General features: G+C 29.4%; 1 protein-coding gene across 1 annotated transcript in view; it reads left to right on the top strand.

Annotated features, from left to right (window-relative positions):
* The window catches only part of unc-5, a 789,148-nt gene that overhangs the window by 650,582 nt on the left and 116,598 nt on the right, over window positions 1-21,968 (top strand). Inside the window, exons 8-9 of the mRNA XM_075377583.1 lie at window positions 8,962-9,126; window positions 12,923-12,970. Coding sequence (XP_075233698.1) covers window positions 8,962-9,126; window positions 12,923-12,970 — 213 coding nt within the window. The remainder of the gene's footprint in view (window positions 1-8,961; window positions 9,127-12,922; window positions 12,971-21,968) is intronic.

A 21,968-nucleotide genomic window follows, 5' to 3' on the forward strand; every position in this document is an offset into this window, starting at 1 on the left:
ATTATAAACCGGTTTAAAGAAAACAAACTACATTATTTTATTTTAATTTAAATTTTACGATTAAAATTTCAAAATTTTGTTCTTCGAATAAAAGATTTATGTCCGCAATGGGATTTAGTAGCGAAAGAGTTTAGTAGTATATGATTTAATGAATAACGGTTGGAAGGAATGATATAAAGTAGTTGTAGTCATATAAATCTGTAAAATTATACTGATTTGATTCATTTCTACAATCCTTTCCATTTTTAAGTATATTTTTATTGTTCATATTAGATTCTATTTTTGTGGGTTGTATTTTTTTTTAATTTTTGTTATAAGTACAGATTTTTATCTTCTACACTTTAATTTAACTAACGCTGGATGTTTAATTTAAATTTATAATTCATCGACTTGAAGATTTTTCTAGGAAAATATTTTAATGTTTTTTTTGTTTTTTTTAAATTTATTTTAGAATCTCCTAATGTTCAACAATTTTATTTATAACATATTTCAAAAACTTTGTTTTTCTTGATTGTTTTTCTTTTTAATTCTTTCTATATAACTCTTTTAAGAAATTCTAGAGTCCATATAATTGTTTTTTTTTTCGAATTCCGAAATTTATGTTTGATATGTAATTTTTTTAAGTTATCTATGAGAATTCTTCTGATTAGTAATAACTTCTTAATCTTTTTGTATTATTCATCAAATATTCTTTGTACAAAAAAAGCTGACAACAGTTATAGGGCTTCTCCGTCACGCGACTAAAGCTGAGATCCGTGAAAGTCCTACAATTCTGGATTGTTTCTGATGCACGGCTTAAGCAAAAAATTTAATTTAACGTATTTATCATTTTATTTAGTAAGAATATCTTTTCGTTTATTTAATTCAATGATTCCAACTAAAGCGCGCACGGATACCGTATTTAATTCGCGTGTGGTGGTCGACAGTAATTAAACTAATGTAATTTTACAACTTACATAGAAGAAATTTCACATGTGCGGTCGGCAGAATGGTATAGCCGCGAGGTTTAACGCACCAGATACCGAGTCAATCGGGCGATCGAGTTCGAAACCCAGCCGGACAGAGAGTTACTTTTTTACACTCTTAAATATAATTAATTTATTTAATTCTATTATTCACCTGTGACGACACAACATAGCAGGACACTAAAAAAGCATTTTTTGGGGGTATGTGATTTTGCAAAGAATTTTTTTTTGAAAATGTAGCTATTTTTTTTAATTGTTTGTGCCTAAGAAAAATATGACCTTAATTAGGCAAAATGTCGTGATACTGAGGATGACCTTGCTCACCTCCTTGACCTTTTAAGTTGAAAATTTAACGGTATCAATGCCTCATATATAGAAGTAATCCGACCACGTTTGGTCAAAATCGACCAATACTTTTGGAGATATAAGGTGATTTGAGGCTAAATCCGAATACATATACATACGAACATTAACATCCGGAAGAATTCCATCCGGTGTTTTTTTTTTTACTTTTCTGGTTACGTTAGCTGTCAAAACATCAAGATGCGGTGAAAACCGCATATGCCCGAATTGGCCTGATTACAATACTTTCCCTTCTAGAGCTATAGCACTATCTAGACGGAAAAGTAAGAGCTAAGGCCTTTGACTCTTTATACTATCGCCTTACTTTTTTCCACATCCATTAATTTTTCTACTAATATTGAAGCCATTTTATATTTATTGCAAAATTTTTTCAGCTTAGAAGATAATGTCATATTTATTTATTCCTTCGTTTTAATGTTATTCTGCATTAAAATATTACTTTTCTTTTCTCTATTCTGTATTCCTATTGAATAAGGTAGATTCCAAACGTTTTTTTACCTACTAATATTAAAAAGTACTTTTCTTTCTCAATATGTGATGTATATTTACCTTAAAATTTAAACGTTATATTTAGTTCCATGTTAATAATACTTTTTTCAACATCGATAAATTTTATTTTATTTTCTTTCTTCAGCGTGTATTTCAAGATTATTTACTAATCGGTAATATAATTATATTTACAGTGATATTTTTAAAGTTTTAAAGTATTTATAAATTTAAATAAAAATGTATACATCCTACTATAGTAGTAAATAACATACAATAAGAGATTGATTTGAGAAAAAGTGTACTTTAAAAGTATTTTTAATCCTTTTTTTTTTTTTTGTAACTGTAATTATTTATATAGTTTAGTTGTTTTGTTTATTTATTTTTTTAATTAACCTTATATAACATTAAAAATAATAGTATTAAAAATAAAATAATAAAAAAAATGATAAAAGTAGGAAAGTATTTATTTTTTTCATCCACAACAGCTAATTTGTGATGATTTTTTCGTATTTTTTTAAAATTAAAAGCATTAAATCGTCCCTAATTAAAGAATGTGGTTTACGTGGTGCGGTTAAATAATATTCCATTTAAAAAAACGGAACGCGGTGTGCAATTTGTTTAGAATTATATTGTATTGTCGAGCGGGATGGTTAGTTCGTTTGTTCATTCGCAAAGGGGAAGAAAGAATTTTTTTCTATTTTTCGAGGGTTTTGAAATGGGAGTTTACTCGTAACAGTAGTGTATAGTGTAGCGTTTCAATATAGTATAGTATTATTGTATGGTAGTGTTGCTGTTGGATAAGGGTAAACTAGTAATACTATTTAAGGGTTTTTGCCACGGTTCTATTACATTGAATGAAGTATCCACACCGTCGGGTGGATGGGTGGAGAAGAGTCCTCGTTCTAAATGTAAAAGAGAAGGGTTAGGAGTAGGGTTGTTTTGTTGTTACTATTTCGGATAGGTTTTGTTTTTTAGTAAGGGGGAAAGGAAGAACGGGGGTTGACGGGAATTGTATAAGATAGGAAGACATTTAACATTCGGTATCCTTAAACAACCGGAAACAAATGATTCAATTAATGCGATCCCGGGTGGGATTTAATGCATTTTCTTCTTGCCTGGATTTCTGTTGTTGTTTCCAGCGAGAGCTACTAGTGCTACCTGCTTTATGTAAGGGGAGATATGCTTGCGTACATACCTACTGTGCAAAGGTAAAAACCAGATAACAACGAAACCTCTTCTTAGCATATCCGACCTTATATTGTATTCACCGATTCATTTGTTCGTTCATTGCAATCATCGGTTAAAACATTAATTATAGTGACCGCAAGATAAATGGTCTGTATTGTATTTTCACGCTCCCCCACCCGCAGCAATCCACTTTCCCTCATTCTTCCATTCATTGTACCGCAACACCTTGCGTATTTATTCCTGCTGCTATAATCATGAACCGACAATGGTTACGTAAAATTCATTAACTAGAATCATATTTCAATTTAATACCTGCTTAATTTTAATTAAATTTTAGTAAGCGTATATACAACGAAACAAAAGAAATAGCTTCGTTTCAAATTTCTAAACGATATTATACTTATTTATTCCTTTGTTCTTGATTCAAAAAAAAAAATTAAAAAAAGACATTTCACATATTTATAATTACAACTCTTTTTCTGTTATAAAGTATTTTTTCGTTTATAATTTATACAGTATTAATTAAAATAGGTTTGTTTGCGTTTATTTATTAATAATTTATTGTGATCGATTTGGTTGTGTAATATGTGTTTCCTTTTTATAAGTATTTAATTAAAAATGGTTGTCGATTAATCACTGAGAGAAGAGGGTTAATTGTGTGCTTCTAAGAGATATTTAATTTTATTTATTATCATTGGAAACCATCGTAATAATGTAACTTAGCAGGGACAACTAGGGTTCATATATTTCTTACGTAAGATTTGTGGTACTAAAGAAAAAGTAAATTAAATGGATTACATTTCCTGTACGAATCTTTAGTCTGTATTAAATACCACAGTATATATATATATATATATATATTTCATTATATACATATTATTTTTGTTTTATATATATAAATTTATATAACAGTGTAATATATATAATATATGATTTCGGTTTTCCACCACGCTCTGCCTTTGTTCAGGACAAATCACGATCTTTCTTATCATTTTTCATACTCTAAAAAATAATTCAGTCCTCATCCAAACTAAAATTAAAATATAACTAATATTATAATATAATATAATTCAGCCTGTGTATATTTGCCTGTGATATAATTTATTAAATATATATGTAATTAAATAAAATTATGTATTAAATAAAATATGTCGCTTTTATTTCATAAGAAAATTGAATTTTGCCAAAAAGATATAAACAATAAAACCAAAGATTACTGTAATTGATAACCACCTTAAAAAATTATACTCGTAAATTCAACATAGGTGAATATATAAAAATATATCAGCGATACTGTCTTTTAATCCAGTACGCCTGCAAACAATCTTTAGGCAACGTAGCAACATTTTTTTTCCTTTTCTTTAGGTAGTATACGTAGTAAAATTAAACAGTTTCATTAAATAAAATTTAAATTAAGACCTATTTAATCAGGATTGATTTTTTTTAAAATAAAAGAACTGATAACTTATAGTATCGATATTATTGGCAAAAGTAAAAATTACTATTATATTGGTAAACCGTTATTTTAAAAAAAATCTGAAAATCTGATGTGAACATCACATGACTTCCTTGTACGCCTATTAAATTACATATACACAATTTTTTAAAATGAAAAATACATAAAATTTTATTTCATTAATAACTTCTGATATTTTTTTTAAATTTTATTGTTGTTATTGAATTATTATTTAATATAAAACGTTTTTACAATCAGAGGTTAATAATTATTGTAAATCAATATATTTTTTAAAAAAAGTTAAAAAATGGAGGCTTTCCCATGTAAGATCAAAATATTTTTCATTAATTAAACTTTTATATGGCTATACCTCAGGAACCAATGAAATAAGTACCACTTATTTCTTAAGAAACCACTTAAACTGCACTTTAGAAAAAGTCAAAAATCAAAATAATTTGGATTTTGGACTTATTTTGGACACTTTTGGCTCAGTCGATTGCAATCAATAGGGGAGTTGTACTACTAGATGTTACAACATTCCTAAATCCAAAATTTCAACATCTTACAGTTAATCTTTTTTGAATTACGTGAGATACATGCGTACATACAGACGTCGAGTTTCAGCGTTCAAGTCCTAGTAAAGTCGGGGATTTGAATACTAGATCGTGGATACCGGTTTTCTTTGGTGGTTGGGTTTCAATTAACCACACATCTCAGGAATGGTCGATCTGAGACTGTACAAGACTACACTTTGTATTCACTCATACATATCATCCTCATTTATCCTCTGAAGTATTGTCTGAAAGGTTATTATCGGAGGCTAAACAGGAAAAAGAACCAAAGATAAAGTAACATTAAATAGACTGTATTGTGGATCTTTGTTCATAAGTTAATATTCCTGCTAATAATTTTCTTGTTTGAGTTATTGTACGTTGTACGTTCTGGTACGAAATTTTTAATCACGTTATTATTTACAAATATCAATTCATTCAGGTCCTAATAATCGTTTTTTGTTTTTTTTTTATAATCATTTTTGATTTAAATAGCTATTACTTAGCTATTTAAAAAAAACCTGTTGATTCAAAAATATCCAAACTGAACGAGGACAAGAAGAAAATCGTTCTTAGGCAGTTAGTAAGGCACATTTTTTTAATTTAAAATCGCGTTAGGTTAAAAAGTAGTCGAAGGGAAAGCATTCAGTTTTTAAAAGTTTAACTTGTGTAATGAAGTGGTTTCTCAAGATCACGGAAATTTTTTTAAATAATTATTGAGTTGTTAAACTTTATATATGTACTAGCTCTACCCGCCACGCTTCGCTGTGGCACATTGTGGTTGCATGGATGAGAAATGAGAATCAAAACAAAGCATACGTTTCATAGAAGTTTAATTTTGCAATACTTGTGGATATACTCGTACAATATTTTTTTGTTTTTCCACTGTCTGCGTAGATATAAAGGCTATCTGGTTTGCCGACTCGGGAACACGCAACATACAGTTGCCCATGTGAGAAGCAATCCGCATCTAAATCTAAACCACACAATTCTAAATATTGACCTTGAGCTTTATTGATTGTGATTGCAAATGCCAATCGAATAGGGAATTGCAATCTTTTAAATTAAAATGGTGTATGGGTCGGGATTATGGGTATTCGAGGAATGAGGACATCTTCACCTTTGAAAGGCCCCGTTAAAATCGTTGCTTCCATTATGTTATTCATTTTTTTTTTTTTCAATTTCTTAACTCCAAGTCGCGTGCCGTTGCAGAGTTTTGGCCGATTAATATTCCGCAACAGGATAATTGTCATTTTTTGATCGAACCGTTGCTAGAATCAATCTAATGAGGAATGTTTTCCCAGTTCCTCCTGGCGCATCCAAGAAGAAGGTCCCCCCAACTCCGTCATTTATCATTTGCATTATGCGATCATAAATGCCTTTCTGTTCACGCGTTAATTTGGGAATGTTTGATTGGACATATGACTGAAGATCATCGATGTTGTAACTCTTTTCACGGCGTAAATCCACATCAAATGAAGCAATCGCAGCTCGGGTGGGTGCTGGCATTCCCAATTGACTAAGAACTTTATTTGCAATAGCTAAGCACTTGTCTTCAATATTTATCAATGCTTCGTTGTAAATGCCTTCCGTAAATTCCACGGTCATATTGGTATTTTCTAGGCGTACTCTATGCAAAATATCCTTAGCCATATGCGATCGATATCTTTTCCATAACTCTGTGGGAGATGAAGGGAAGCAAGCGGTCAATACAATTGCGAATAATGCGCGAATTTGGTTTGGATGTGCAGTGTTGCACGCGTCATTAATACATATATCCCACTGTTGGTCGTTTTCTAATAAATTCAGAGCTTGGTGAAAGGCGCAGCTCAATCACGACACGATCACACAAAAGTACCTCGATTAAAGTGAATATTTAATTCAGATTGTATAATAATCTGAATCAGATGCAAGTGGATATGTTTTTGTTTTGTTTTTTTTAATAAACAATGTAATTGGGAACAGGTATTGTTTCACATGTGACTGCGGTTATCGTTAGCTAGTATGGCGAGTGTTCCCCTCGTTTCCGGCAGATGGCGCGGTCACTGGTACACAACTGACCGTTAAAAAAACTGTTTTCTCGCGGTCGCGGGTATGTGACTGATGCGAAAAATAGATAAAAACAATCTTTGATGCGGGTTATATATCGTGCTAAAATTTGGGCTTAATCGGTGCAGAACATTTTGAGTTTTTGAAGCGTACACAAACGAACTTAACATTTTTATATATAAAGATTTGTGGGCTGCGAAAAAAAACCTTTAAGTCGTGCGAAAAAACACATAATTTTAAATGCTTACAAAAGCAGAGTAATGCTTACAAATTACAGAATAATCAAACGGCGTTGATTTCCGATGTTAATAAACTGCTAACGTAAGTAGAAGTAGTGCTGCTTCAGTGTACAACGTGATTCTCGAGTATGAATCTACTAATGAATTACGGTCTCCAAAGAAAACAAAACCCCGCAGTTCAATTGAGAAAAACGCGAGATTTTGATAACAACGCGATTCGTAAAAAAATTACACGAATTTGAATTATTTAGAAATAGTTTAGCGGTGTATTATGTCCTTTGGAAGAGAATTCGGTTATTGTCTTGGACAACGCAACTTATCATTAAACGAAAAGAATTCCAGCCGTGTTATAGAAAAACAATGATATCAAAATGCGGCTTAGTTCAAAAGGAATAATTTTTGAAGAGGTTTAAGTTAATGTTCAATCATTGCAAAGGGTTTCGAGTATTAAAAGTAATTATAGTCCGTATCAATTTGGTTTGACACACAACGCCATATTGGTAAGTCGTGTTTTTATTCGGCTCCTAACGAAAATGTTTGTAACAACGACTGCGGTTGTCCGCAGGTGGCTTTTCTTTTTGTTTTGGTGTTTTTTTTGTTTTTTTTTTAATAAAATACAAATGTTTTAGCTGTTAAATATAATTCAAAGAAATTTGCTTCTTAATCAGTTGTGACTTTGTTTACATTGGCAATGGCCATACGAGCTCTTTGTGATTGGTCGTTGTGTTTGACAGCGGCCATCTTGCATTGATCTGATTGGTTTTCCTTTGTTTGCATTTCCATCTGATTTATTAGCCTCTTATTTATTAAAAAACTGTACAAATTAAAAATAGATAGATAGATTTATTAAAAATAGATAAAAACAATCTTTGATGTGGGTTATATATCGTGCAAAAATTTTTTTATCGTGTTTTTTTTTTATTTTATAAAATACAAATGTTTTAGCTGTTAAATATAATTCAAAGAAATTTGGTCGTTGTGTTTGACAGCGGCCATCTTACATTGATCTGATTGGTTTTCCTTTGTTTACATTTCCAAATTAAAAATGTACAAATTAAAAATAAATAGACAGATTTATTAAAAATAGATGAAAACAATCTTTGATGCGGGTTATATATCGTGCTAAAATTTGAGCTCAATCGGTGTAGAACATTTTGAGTTTTTGAAGCCGTACACAAACGAACTTAACATTTTTATATACATAAATGTATATTTAAAAATATACATTTATATATAAAAAAGTCTGTCTCTTTTTTTAACTATAAAAATACAGTTAAAAGAAGAGACAGACTTATAGGCCACATACTAAGGCATCCTGAAATAGTCGCTTTAATATTGGAAGGACAGGTAGAAGGAAAAAATTGTGTAGGCAGGCCACGTTTGGAATATGTAAAACAAATTGTTAGGGATGCAGGATGTAGAGGGTATACTGAAATGAAACGACTAGCACTAGATAGGGGATCTTGGAGAGCTGCATCAAGCCAGTCAAATGACTGAAGACAAAAAAAAAATGTATATATATATATATATATATATACATACATAAGCATACATACATACATACACACACACACAACTCGCTAGTTTCATCACTATATTTTTAACTCGTAATAATTTATACGATTTGTAATAAGTATTTTATTATTTATTTTTTTTTACAGCTGTTGACGGACGCTGGACAGCATGGTCTAGCTGGTCACCTTGTGGTGCAGACTGTAGACATCATAGAAAACGAACTTGCACCAATCCACCACCAAGCAATGGAGGAAAATTTTGTTTCGGAAAAGATTCTTCTACATCCAATTGCACTGGTGGAATGTGTCCAGGTATTAATAATAATGCACTATATATATATATTTTTTTTGTAAGATTTTATTGCCTTACAATAGATTATCATAATTAAAATTTAAAAATTTTTAATTTTTTTATTATCGATGATTGGCTATCTCAAAAATTTTTCGTTAATTTGAAATTAAATATAATTATACTGAATAAATAATTACTTAAACCTAATAAAATAAATTTAATAATGTTTGAATTAAACAGAAATTTTTTATTTATTAGTAGTAAAAGTTCGTTAATTTGTATAATCTATGAAATTTGTTTAAAATATCTTTACAAAAGATCAGTTTTATTATCAGAAAGTTGGAAGTTTTATTACTTTATTCGTTTCAGTAAAATCTGTTTTGTATTTTAATAACTGCATATAATCTCATAAATCTTTCAAAGAAAATTTATTAATATTAACAAAATTACTCAAAAAAAAGTTTATTTCTATACAAGAAACGGTTTTTTTGAGTTTCCTATAAAACAAATAATAAATGAATAAATAAACCACAATATCTGAAAAAATAGTACTAGATAGAACAACCTTCAGAAAACCGGTACAAGATTTTAAGAGTTCCAAGAGAAGAAAAAAGAAACTAACAACATCTGGTTAAAAAATAGAGAAGGCAGAAACAAAGGGAAAGAATGAACTATTTGAATACAAGGAAAGAAAACACCCTGAAGAAAGAGTAATAAATGCAAAATGTTGCCTCACGTGTTGTTCAGTCGGTAAAAAAAAATACATCTGAAGAAATATAGTTTAATTTATTTGAATTCAAAATGATGAGAGATACGTGTTGATGCAAGTATGTTGTTAATATAATAAAAATGAAGATTAATAATGTCCTCATTATTTATAAATCTATCTTAAATGAATAATTATTCAGTTATTTAATATTAATAATTATTACGTTCTTTTATAAAATTATCTAAAGAAGAAAAAATTAATATTTTTATTCATATATAGTTATATATATATAAATACATATTTATATATACTAGAAAAGCTCTTATTCCACACAGCTGTTCTTTCGTTATGAGGGAGGACGTGACCCTTGCCCCATTCATGTAAAAACTTGGATCTTCTTACCGATTAGTTTCTTGATTTCAAAAAATAAAATAGAATTAGATTTCAAAAATTATCACTTTCAGATCGTAATAAGTATTTTTTTCAGAAGATTTTTTTTAAATATAAAAACTAAATTCAATACTTAAAATAAAAATTTTGTAATTTTTATATTTTTTTAGTTTATCTTATAAAAATTTTAATGTTAATTTTCCCGTCAGTTTGAAAATTATATTCTACAACAAGAGTAAAATATAGTATTTCTTTTAAAAATCACCTTTTTATTAATCTTAGAGATATGAAACGTTAAGAAATGCACAAAAATTATTCCTGGGTTTGTGTGAGATAATGCATAGAATTTGATAGACAGAATTTTCAAATACGGTTTAATGACTTGTTATCTAGTTATTAAACCATAAAGTTAGTGGTTTCTTAAATAATTTCAGCTGGGAAATAGGATAAAATAGGTCTCAGAACTGTAGTTTTTATGATAACCTACTTAACACCCAAAATTCGATGTCCAGAATGAAGTTTGTTTTAGGTTTTTAGTAAAATACCTTTGTTAAATGACTAATAAATACACGAAAGATTTACTATCAAAAATTGTTGAGTGTTAATTTGAAGAAAATTAATGAAAATATAGTTAATAAAAAATATTAAAAAAAACTTCTAAAAGTCGTTTTTTTATTGAAGCAAAACAGACAAAAAATAGATAGAAAATCGTATTATTTTTCTTGTGCCTAATAAACATTATTCTTAATATAAAAAAACATGTAATTATAAATGGTAACAGAATAAAACCCTCAGTTACTCTGCCTGACGTAAAATATTTCCGGTGGCTTTCCATAAGAAACCACCAACTTTACTCCTTAATTTGGGTCCCAAAAATTGTAGTAATAAAAAAGCTTTTCTTTTTATTAGAAGAGCTTAAATCCATTCGAAATCTTTCACTAGCTGTAACAAAGCGTTTCACACCTATGTTCATATGAATGTTTTTCATTTTTTTCACCAGTAAAACTCTGTTGCTTCGTGGGACACTATTTAGAATGAAATGCAGATGGAAACATAAAAAATAGATTAATGAATAGATTAATAAATTAATTAATGGAAACATAAAAAATGTATTAATGAATAGATTAATAAATAGAAAACAAATCGTTTGTTTCGTGGGATACTATTTAGAATGAAATGCAGATGGAAACATAAAAAATAGATTAATGTTGTAGCCAATATTAGATATGTTAATTCTATCCTGTACATATTTCATCCTTTTATGTCTACAGTATTTATAGTGTGGAATCAAATATGTTTTCATCCTACCCGATTACTATAATTTCGTATTCCGGACCATTGCTGCGTAAGGTTTGCAAAACAGGTTATATTAACATTACTAATGTTAATATAAGGTAAAACAAACTTCTTACTAAATATATACGTTATTTTGTTATACGTGTTGCTTTTATACATTTATACAAAAATACACTCCAGTTGTAATAAAATATATAATCTCTGTTATGTTTATATAGTTAACATAAGCTCTTCGGGAGGTGTTTTCGTGTATTTTTCCGCTTAGTGTATGAGAAAACAGTCGGCGAAATAAATCTTATCGATATAAATAATGTAATAAATCGTAATTTGTCGGTTAGCGCTTTAGTTTTTATTTAAATTCTAGGAGGATATTCCTTAATAATATTATTTATAAGATAAAGCTTACGAGCTTTAAATATTACATCGGAAATATTTTCAACGTTATTTGAAAGCGTTAAAATAAATATCGTTGAAAAGTAAATGTAAAAATAAAAGATTGAGTGCGAAATACTACTCGGCATACATAATGCGTTTGAAAGGGAACTAACTAGATAATCCTCCACGGTTACTGGGGCGTCTAACTGGGGTATCAATGAACGGCGAGTAGGGAAGCTATAGTCGGTCTTAGGAGCTGTTCCCTTCATTTCGTTCCCGATCCGTTCCCCTAGGGATAAGATGAGGAAGGGATGGCTGGTTAGGTTTTCCCCCGGTTCCTCTAAATCATAACATAACGGTCTTATGCCAGATGCTGGCAACGTCCACTAGAATGCGTTATTCAACAACCCTTCTGCTTGAAGAGAGCCTCATTTCTTAAATCCCAGCATTCATCACCTACTATTCGTTTTTCTCTACCCTTTTTTCTCTACTTGTTTTAAAATGCAACAACTGCTCTTTCTTTCTTCCATTTCTGCTTTCTCTTCCCATCGGTTCTTCATATGCTCTCTTCAGCGTCATTTTCACGCTCGAATTACAATTTAGTGAACATACTGAAAAGGATCCCTTTTTCCCATATTTCATATTTATTTAACTTTTTTCATTACTTAGAATTTATCTTTTGCTATATAATTTTAAATTCAATTCTGTAGGTTTAAAATTGTAATTTATTATAATTATTATTCACTATAACACAAGTAATTATACTAATAATAATAATATAAATTAATTATAATTTAATTTGTTTTATACAGAATTAAAACACAATATTTCTATTCCTATTTCATTGTTGCTGTTATATGAAAATAATAAATACAATAAAATGTTCCTTAATTTATACTAAACAGCAAGATAAATTAAATTATCATATTTGGAATCCAGTGTACAAATCACGCTCAGAACCCAAATATTTAATTAAATTAGTATAATCTTGTTAGGTGAAAAATATATTAACTTTAAGTTTCTTCTATCTTTCTGTTTTTTTTCAGTTGGTAAAGATGAACAGTTCAATGATGGTTCTCAGCTTGCTGAAGAAGGTGAGTTATGTTTTTTTTTTTAATAAACGACATGTGTTAAGGGTAAAAGTGGAGTACTAGTAGGCTATTCTAATATTCACTATTAGTTGTATTTTATTACTGTCATCAATATCTAAGATTTCATGCAGGACTGATACATACCCGACCGGAGCAGCTCTCGGAGTGGCTCTTGGCTATGTCCGGGAACCGGCATTATTTTGCAATATTTGCAAGAGCAGTCCTCAAAATAAAATAAGATGATGCAAGACGACTGGGATACTGAGGATTTCAGTTTCCCAGTAGCAGTCTACTGAAACCGGTGACCAGTTTCAGTCAGTAGCAGGACAGGGCGTACAGTCCCGTTCCTGAGGGCTCACATGCCCTGGTGTGTGGGTTCCCGTGATGGAGCGGGGACTCCTCGGGTCCGTTAGGTGTGGATTAATGAAAAAAACCGAGTCCTGGCCGGCGGTGTGGGTTCCCGGATCGCTTTGGCGGCTTCGGATCCTGCGCCGTCGGTTTGCGGCTGACAAAAGGAAAAACCGAGACCTGCCCCCCCCCGTGGGGGGGGGGGGGGTGTGAGCTGGGAACGGTATAGCCGGGCCTGTTTTTTTCTGTCGGAGATTAGAGGCAGGCAATTAAAAGATCCGGAACCTGGGGGCTGACCTGCTGTGCCGGGTTGATAACCGGTGAATGGGGAGGCCCTCTTAGAGTCGCAAGGACACGTCCCCGAGCCGAGTATACTCGGATATCCGGCTCGGAGATGTAGGGAAGAAAAAAAAGGGAGGGATTTTTATACCGTCATAGTAATCATATGTCATACGTTTACTGACCTTTGTAAAAACATACGCTTGAAATTTTTGAGGAAGACTTATATGGTGAATACGTAATTTTTTTTCTTTTTTAAGAATAATTTTACTGTGAAATTCATTTAATTGATTCCAATTGCATGTAATGTTTCCTTGAGTGACCACAGTATATCAAGAAAGCAATCGCTAAAGGTTTTTAATGACTAACCTTCATCAGTATTCATTATTTCGGGACCAAAACAATGATTTATAGATATATATTAAATAATTGTAGTAATTAGAAGTAATAGTAAAACAAAAATTTTTATCATACAACTCTCCTTTACAGCTAATATTTATTTAAAATTTTAAGTTATACGCAAAATTAAATATGTCTAAATTAATAAATTTATGAGTACAATTTTAGAAATGTTTGAAGGAAAAAATATTTCGAATACTCTAATCATGATAACTTTAATTTAAGCAAAAATCTGATTCTAAGTTAATTTTCTCTTTTAAGATTCAAGAGCATTTTATTTAAATATATAGCATTGCTGAAAATCCATTATTCTAAAGACAGATTATGAAAGCGGCTATAGGAAATTTAAATGACATTTTGTAAGAAACGAGTATTTGTAGTATCTCCGTTCCTAAAATTAACCGAGATTGGTTAGTGACGAACAATTTTCAGCTCATAATAACATTCATAATAAATTAGTTCTTGTTCGAGCATGATTAAACTATTTGATTGAAACTAATTTCGGCAACTCTGAAAGCTAATTTAGGTTCTACTTTAGCTGTAATTTTTTTATTTGCATAATTTCTATCTTATCTAAAGTATTTCCTCCATTCTCAAATCTTTATCTATTTTTGTATTCTTCTTTTATTATAAAATGTTTAAAATTATTTAAATTCTATTAGGCTATTAGTTAATATAGTATAAAATTTCTAGTACAATCGGTCTTACGAATTTTATCTTAATACAGAGAAAGGTACTACGTAAGGTACGTAAGACTGCTTTAGAAACTCTTGAGTTAAGAATTAAGCGAAAACATTTACTCCTTGTTAAATACTTAAAATGTGGCGATACTGTTTTATATATTAGTTGAATTATTAGCTATAGTAAATGAGTATGTTAGGATTAAGTGTCATAAGATCTCTTATATTATATTTCTTTTTTTATGTAAACCTCATTATTTAAAAAAATTTAATTTTACTATTTAATTTCTTGTTTTTGTATGTTAAATTGAAATTAGTTGTTTGTTTGGTGATTTAAATTAAATTTTGAATTTATATATATGTATATGTTACGGTAAATGGTAAATCTGATTAACCCGGTTATTATTCATTGTTACCGGTTAATATGTTAATTGCCAGTTAATAATTATAACCGGTTAATTGCCTCCAGTATTGGAGAATTTAATAAATATCTTTATATTTATTAAATAAATTAATTTATCAATTTAAAAATTTATTTATTAATTATTTATTTAATAAATACCTTTCAATTTATTAAATATACCTGTCATTTTACATATTCTCCAGTGCTCGCTGGTATACTCAGAGAGAGAGAGAAAGATTAAGGTGGTCAAAGGTATAAAAAATGTAATTATAAAGGAAAACGCAAAATTAAAAAACATTAAAACATAAAAACATTAAGTAACATTAAAAAACTACAATTCAAAATATTATCGTGGCTTATCTTGTAATAAATAAATTAAATTTGGAATTTTATTTTGTATTTTCTTGGCATTTAATTTCAATTAATCAGTATTACCAGTAAGTATGGGAGATTATTTCTAATATCTGGTATATTTAATAAATTAAGCATTTTCTCCAATGTTGCTGGGAATTACACGTGTTAACCGGTAACTTTGCATGATCACCGGATTTATCATATTGCCCATAACATACGTATATATTTTTTTAAATTTGACAAATTTTTTATACATTTATATTTTATATTACTTAAATATATTTATCTTTATTTTTGTATATTTCTTAAGAAATTCTTAAAATATTTAAAGTAATAAAACAAACTAAATGATAATATAAATAATAATTCTTTATATTTTACAATAGTTAAATACAAAACTCTCAAGTCGTCTTCTTAAAATTCAATTTATTTTATTTTACAATAAACTTTATATTTGAATTTTGCCTCTTTCATTCATTGTAATGTTTTATGTATATATATATATATATATATATACTTAGAAAGTTTACAAAATTTTCAATCTCCTTTTGTTTCCATTTGATTTTATTGTAATGGGTTTTCAAAGTTTATATTTACTGTTTTATAAACAAGTTAACTTGTAAAAAAAAAAAGGAAAAATGGAAATTTATCTTTTTTCCACTAATATACATTATCTTGTATTTCTTATTCTGTTTTTACTTTTTTTCACAGTTGGTTCGTTGTTTATGATTAATTGTATATAGAATTATTTTTCCGATAAAATAAAAAAAGACATTTTAAACCACAAATTTTTTAAAACACAGGTTCATTTAATTTTAAATATTCCGACGGTTTTATTGTTTATCTATTCGATGTTATAACATTATGCTCTTCTAGTTTGTCTTTACACTTAAACCGTGAAAATAGCTGCACCGAAATTTCAGGCTACATTACACAAAATTTCACCGTTTTGAACTCTTATTTTAGCTTCCAAATTCTTTTTCTCTGTAATACGCGTTTATGTTTATAGGACATTATTGTTAAATTTTACTCCATTCAACTGACGAAAATTACCGCAGACTGAAAAGTCATGTTTTATCTTTAAGTATAGACAGTGATAACGTACATTCAACCATAAGATAGAACTAGACTCCATGCAACAGAAATTATATAATACTTAAATAAGAAAATGATTCGCGCAGTTATTACAACATCCTGTCTGAACGTAATGTTTAGGCTTCAGGATAAAAGAGATAGTTTTTGTTTACACTTTCATTAAAACACAGGGCGGCTTACTTTATTGAATTTTGGTTTTAATTTGTTTTTTTCTGCAGTTTTTAGTAAGTTATTTAATTCAACCCGTAAAATTAAACAATCTGGAAAAATTATTTCGGATTTGTTATTCTTATTTTACTTCCTTGTACAAATTAAAGGAAGTATAGTGATCACGAAAAATTCCGGTTTCCAGATTTCAACGGAAATATCCATTTTGACCATCCCTGAATACATTTTGACTAATTTCGGCGTGACTTCTGTGCGTACGTATGTACCTCGCATAACTCAAAAACGATTATCCGTAGGATGTTGAAATTTTGGATTTAGGACTGTTGTAACATCTATAGTTGTTCACCTCATCTTCTGATTGTAATCGATTCAGCCAAAAGTGTCCAGAAAAGCCCAAAATCAAAAAAAAGAAATGGATATTTTACTTTTTCTGAACTTTAGTAATAAGCCCTCATTCATAGCTTTTCAACGATATACTATAAGTAATATTTATTTTCATTGGTTCTACAGTTATAGCCAAATAAAACCTTTTTATTAATGAAATATTTTGATCTTTTAAGGGGAAGGCACAACGGATTTTTAACTTATTTTTAATTTAAATCTATTGATTTATTAATAATTATTAACCTGTGATTGAAAAAAATTTCTTTCAACAAATAATAATTCAATAACAAAAAAAAATTTAAAAAATTCAGAAGTACTAGTAAAATAAAATTTTATGTACTTTTTATTTTTTAAAAATGTGTAAATATAATTTAATAGGCGTTCAAGGAAGTTACGTGTTGTACACATCAGATTTTTTTTAATACTTTTGATTTTAATCGCATCAACAATTAAAATCATTAAAACCTTATCAGTGAAATGTAACTGTGCTGGTAAATTTGTAGTATTCAACAAACACAGCTCGACTGTTCCCGAAACATGTGGTTAATTGAAAACCCAACCACCAAAGAACACCGGTATCCACTATCTAGTATTCAAATCCAAGTAAAAGTAACTACTTTCATTAGGATTTGTACCAAAGAACTTCGACTTCGAAATCAGCTGATTTACGACGAGTTTACCGCCAGACCAACCTTGTTGCTTAATTTTTTTTTTTTTTTTTACTCATCGAATTAAGCTATAAGTGTTTTAAATTAATTAATTAAACAAATTAATTCACCCTCAATATTTCCATTGTTTCCCCCATACACTTATAGTATTGCATTTAAGATAAGTGCTTCAAATGCTACAGTACTTATTCGTTCATGCGTCAAATTGTTATTATTTAGTTATCAAGTATTTTAAAAACCACGTTTAATTTATTGTTTTGTTTTTTCGTGTATAAATCTATGATATAAAATACACTAAAACACTTTATTTTCAAGAGTCTTTCTTTATAACCGGATAATGAGATGAATTAATATTAAAATATTTCATTGCAGAAATTATGTGTTTTATCTCATTCATGCAATGTTTATATATAATAGTAATTAACAAAATAAAAAAGTTAAGATTTCAATGTTTATTTTAACAAATTAAAAAATTTAAAGGGCGGCTGAAATAAAATATGTGTGTATATTTTATATATATATATGTAAACCATTCTTGGGCACCAACACATTACGTTAAACCTCCTTCCTTGAAATTTTACCGTCCTACCGGACGGTAAAATTTTTTACGGTACTACTGTAGTCGTCTGTGTTGTGACGTCACAGGTGAGCGGTAGAATTAGATAAATTGATAATATTAGAAGGGTAAAAATTTATTTAAAATGGTCGCTAGTACCCGCGCGAATGATATACGGTTTGCGCACACGCTTTAGTTAAAATCATTGAATTAAATTAAAAAAATATTATATTTAAATAAAATTATAAATATTTTTAATTAAGTTTTGTGTATAAGCCGTGCATCAGAAACAACCCACAGTTGTAGTACTACGACTGTGTTGTTAGCTTTTTTAAACTGTATTTTAGTGTTAGTAAAACGGGTCAAATTATTTATGTTTTAGAATAAACTATTTTATTTTTGAATTTGGATATTACATCTTTTAGTTTTTTTCAAAAAAATAATTAAATTCACTATATTTTCAGTTTTTTACTTTCTTGTGCGAAGGAAAAAAGAAGTATTGTGATCGCGAAAAATTTAGGTTTTCAGATTTCATCGGAAATATCCATTTTGACCTTCCCTGAATCCATTTTGACTAGTTTTGCCTGACGTCTGTACGTAGTTATGTAAAGTTCGCACTTATGTAAGTACGTCTGTATCTGGTATAACTCAAAAACGATTAGCTGTAGAATGTTGAAATTTTGTATTTAGGATTGTTGTAACATCCAGTTTTGCACTTCCCCTATTGATTGCAATCGACTGGACCAAAAGTGTTCAAAAAAGCCCAAAATCAAAAATATTTGGATTTTGAACTTTTTTAATTGCAGTAAACAGCCCTTATTGAGAGTTTTTCAACGATATATCATAAGTGGTTCTTATTTTAATTGGGTCCAGAGTTATAGCCAAATAAATTTTTAATTAATGAAACATTTGGATTGTACAATGAAAAGGGTTTCCGTTCGAATCCATCTTCATTTCCTTTTTTTAACTTTTTATTTTAATTTAAATACATTGATTTATTAATAATTATTAATCTCTGATTGTAAAAAAAAAGTGTATATGTAATTTAATAGGTGTAGTAGGAAGTGTCCCGTCAGATTTTTAAAATTTAATTTTCACGTGTTAATTGTTCGTTGGTGGGTAAATTTCTTCGAGTATATCTGTAAATGTTTATATGTATAATTTGATATAAAAATTACCTTAAACACATTTACTTATTTACGGTATAAAGAAAAAAAAAGTGTACAGAAAAATGTTATTTATTTTTCTATCATAAATTTTATAGACCTGTACTTTAACATTATAAACCTTCTCCAATTGCCGAGGTAGATTACACTTACTCACAATAATACTTTTCATGAGAGAAGGCTGTTCTTTTTACTTTTTTTTTTGTTGTTTTGATTGCGGCAATCTTTTTGGATTGTCAAGTAAAATGTTCTAGCTTGAATAAAAGAGTGTAAGATAGAATAGGTAGGAAAGGAGGGTGGTTTATACGAAGAGAATATTGTCTGGAATTACACCCCTCAGTGAGAAAGGAATGACTGCCCATCTGGATAACGAATGTACTCCTACAATGTCATCATTCAAGTTGGGCGCTACGGAAAACTCTCTCTTTCCATTTTACCTCCCCTTTTATATATTTACTCCTTTAGATTCATCATTCTCTCTCTCTCTCTTTCATACACAAACGCATACACATCCTATTGCTTTCTCTCGTTTACACACTGCTTACATTTTCATAGTCTACCGGCAATGTTGCCGCCAATTTCACATCGCAGCCGTTACACCATTGTCTTTTACATTCACATAACAGCCCCGTACACCATTGTTAACTTAGTTTCTGTTAAAGACTACTACATTTACAACTGTTTAGCTGGTGGCTGCTAACTTTAGCTTAACTGTGTTTAAATGCATCCATCCCGTCTTAGCAAAATCGTTGTTTAGGCATATCTAATTAATATTGTCTACCTTTTCACGCTTGAATGCTTCTAAGTTTCTATCCTCCTCCTAACTTCACAGTCGGTCTATTACTATACAATAAATCTTCGTTAATTACTGTAAATTTTGTGTTTAACTACAGCGTATTTTACTCTATATTAGTTAACCGATTTAGTACGATAAGCTTTCTATCCCGCTTTATCTTTGGGGAAAAAATTCAGAAAAAATAATTACTTAATGATTTTTTGGAATTTATTAATTAAATTATTTTCGATTTTTTTCTGTAACCTCATTTCTATATAAAGAGACGTATCTTTTATTTGTTCCCGATAACCGCGAAAACTACTGTGCCGATGACGAAATCTTAAATGAAACTTTCTTTCGATCCCCGGAAAGTTTACCGCAATTGAAATGTGACCGATATCACTACTATATAAGTCATAGATAAAGACATCAAAGCATTCTAGAACTTTTTTGCTAAATTTTATCGCTCGAGAACTCATCCTCACGCGAGCAAAGCAGCACTTGAAGATTTTTATGTTCTGAACTACTACCAGGGTAGGCCATAAATACAATTGACATAGATTCGACTTTTAATTTAGTATTAATATTTTTATAACGACTGGTTCGAAGAGATCACCGAAGGTAGAAGAACTTTAGGGCTGCTACAGTTAATGGGTGAAGGCAACATAAATCTACCCCAGGGCGTTCTCAAAGCCTTGAAGAGCAACGTATACGCTCGGTTCAAAATCGAATTCAACATTTGAAAATATTTTAGATTTCAAATTAACTTTTTATTATCACTCCGAAATTTACTATCTGAATTTGAAAGATATTCAAATAGGTAACACGATAAAATGTGTAACCATTGCATTGTCAAGAAATAGAGACATGAAACTTCTGGGCTTTTTTGTGCTGGGAGGAAAGGTTCAATATCTTATGATTTCATTAAATATCCGATTTTTGGAATACATTTTCTATCTAAACATTTTATTTTATTCCTTAATTTGTGAATATCGGTAACTATGAGAGCCACAGCCGCACTCATTATTACTAAAAAGCTATTTCCAATTTTGAAGTTCAATACGGGAGATGCTATAAACTTGAAAAACCGATTTTCTAAATTTTATAATGAAGAGTTATAAAAGAAATAGCATTCGGTCGTATTTGGTGTAAAAAAATGGTACGGCTTTTTAAATATAATTAATATCTGTAAATTAAAAAATTATAAAACATAAAAAATTATAGACTTTCGATAAAATGTTATTATTCTTTATAATATTTTTTTTGCATATTTTATTAACACATTTAAGCTCTTTTAAAATAAATTATACAAAATGTATAGAATAAAAGATTTTTCAAAATGATTTATACGAGTTTGATAAAATATTTGTAATGTAATTTGAAAAAAAAATTTTTTATATATCAGGACTACTAGCGTTAGGTATTGATTCGGAGGATTAGATGGAATGACAATTTTGTAGCGTTTAAAATGCCATGTTTGACCGGGATTCGAACCTGGGACCTCCGGATGAAAGATCTAGGCGCTCCTATTTGCTCAACGGAGGCCGTCAGTAAGAAATATTATAGTTCTTTGTAAGCAACAGAGTTTTTACAAATCGAAAAATAAATTTTTTACTTAATTTCTCAACACTATCTGGTGTCATTTTATAAATTTTAATCAAAAGGGTAGTATCATATTAATCAATATTGAGTTCTTATCACTATAATAAACAAATAAATAGTAAAA

This window comes from Lycorma delicatula, chromosome 10 (genome assembly GCF_047948215.1).
Source record: "Lycorma delicatula isolate Av1 chromosome 10, ASM4794821v1, whole genome shotgun sequence".
NCBI classification, from domain to species: domain Eukaryota; kingdom Metazoa; phylum Arthropoda; class Insecta; order Hemiptera; family Fulgoridae; genus Lycorma; species Lycorma delicatula.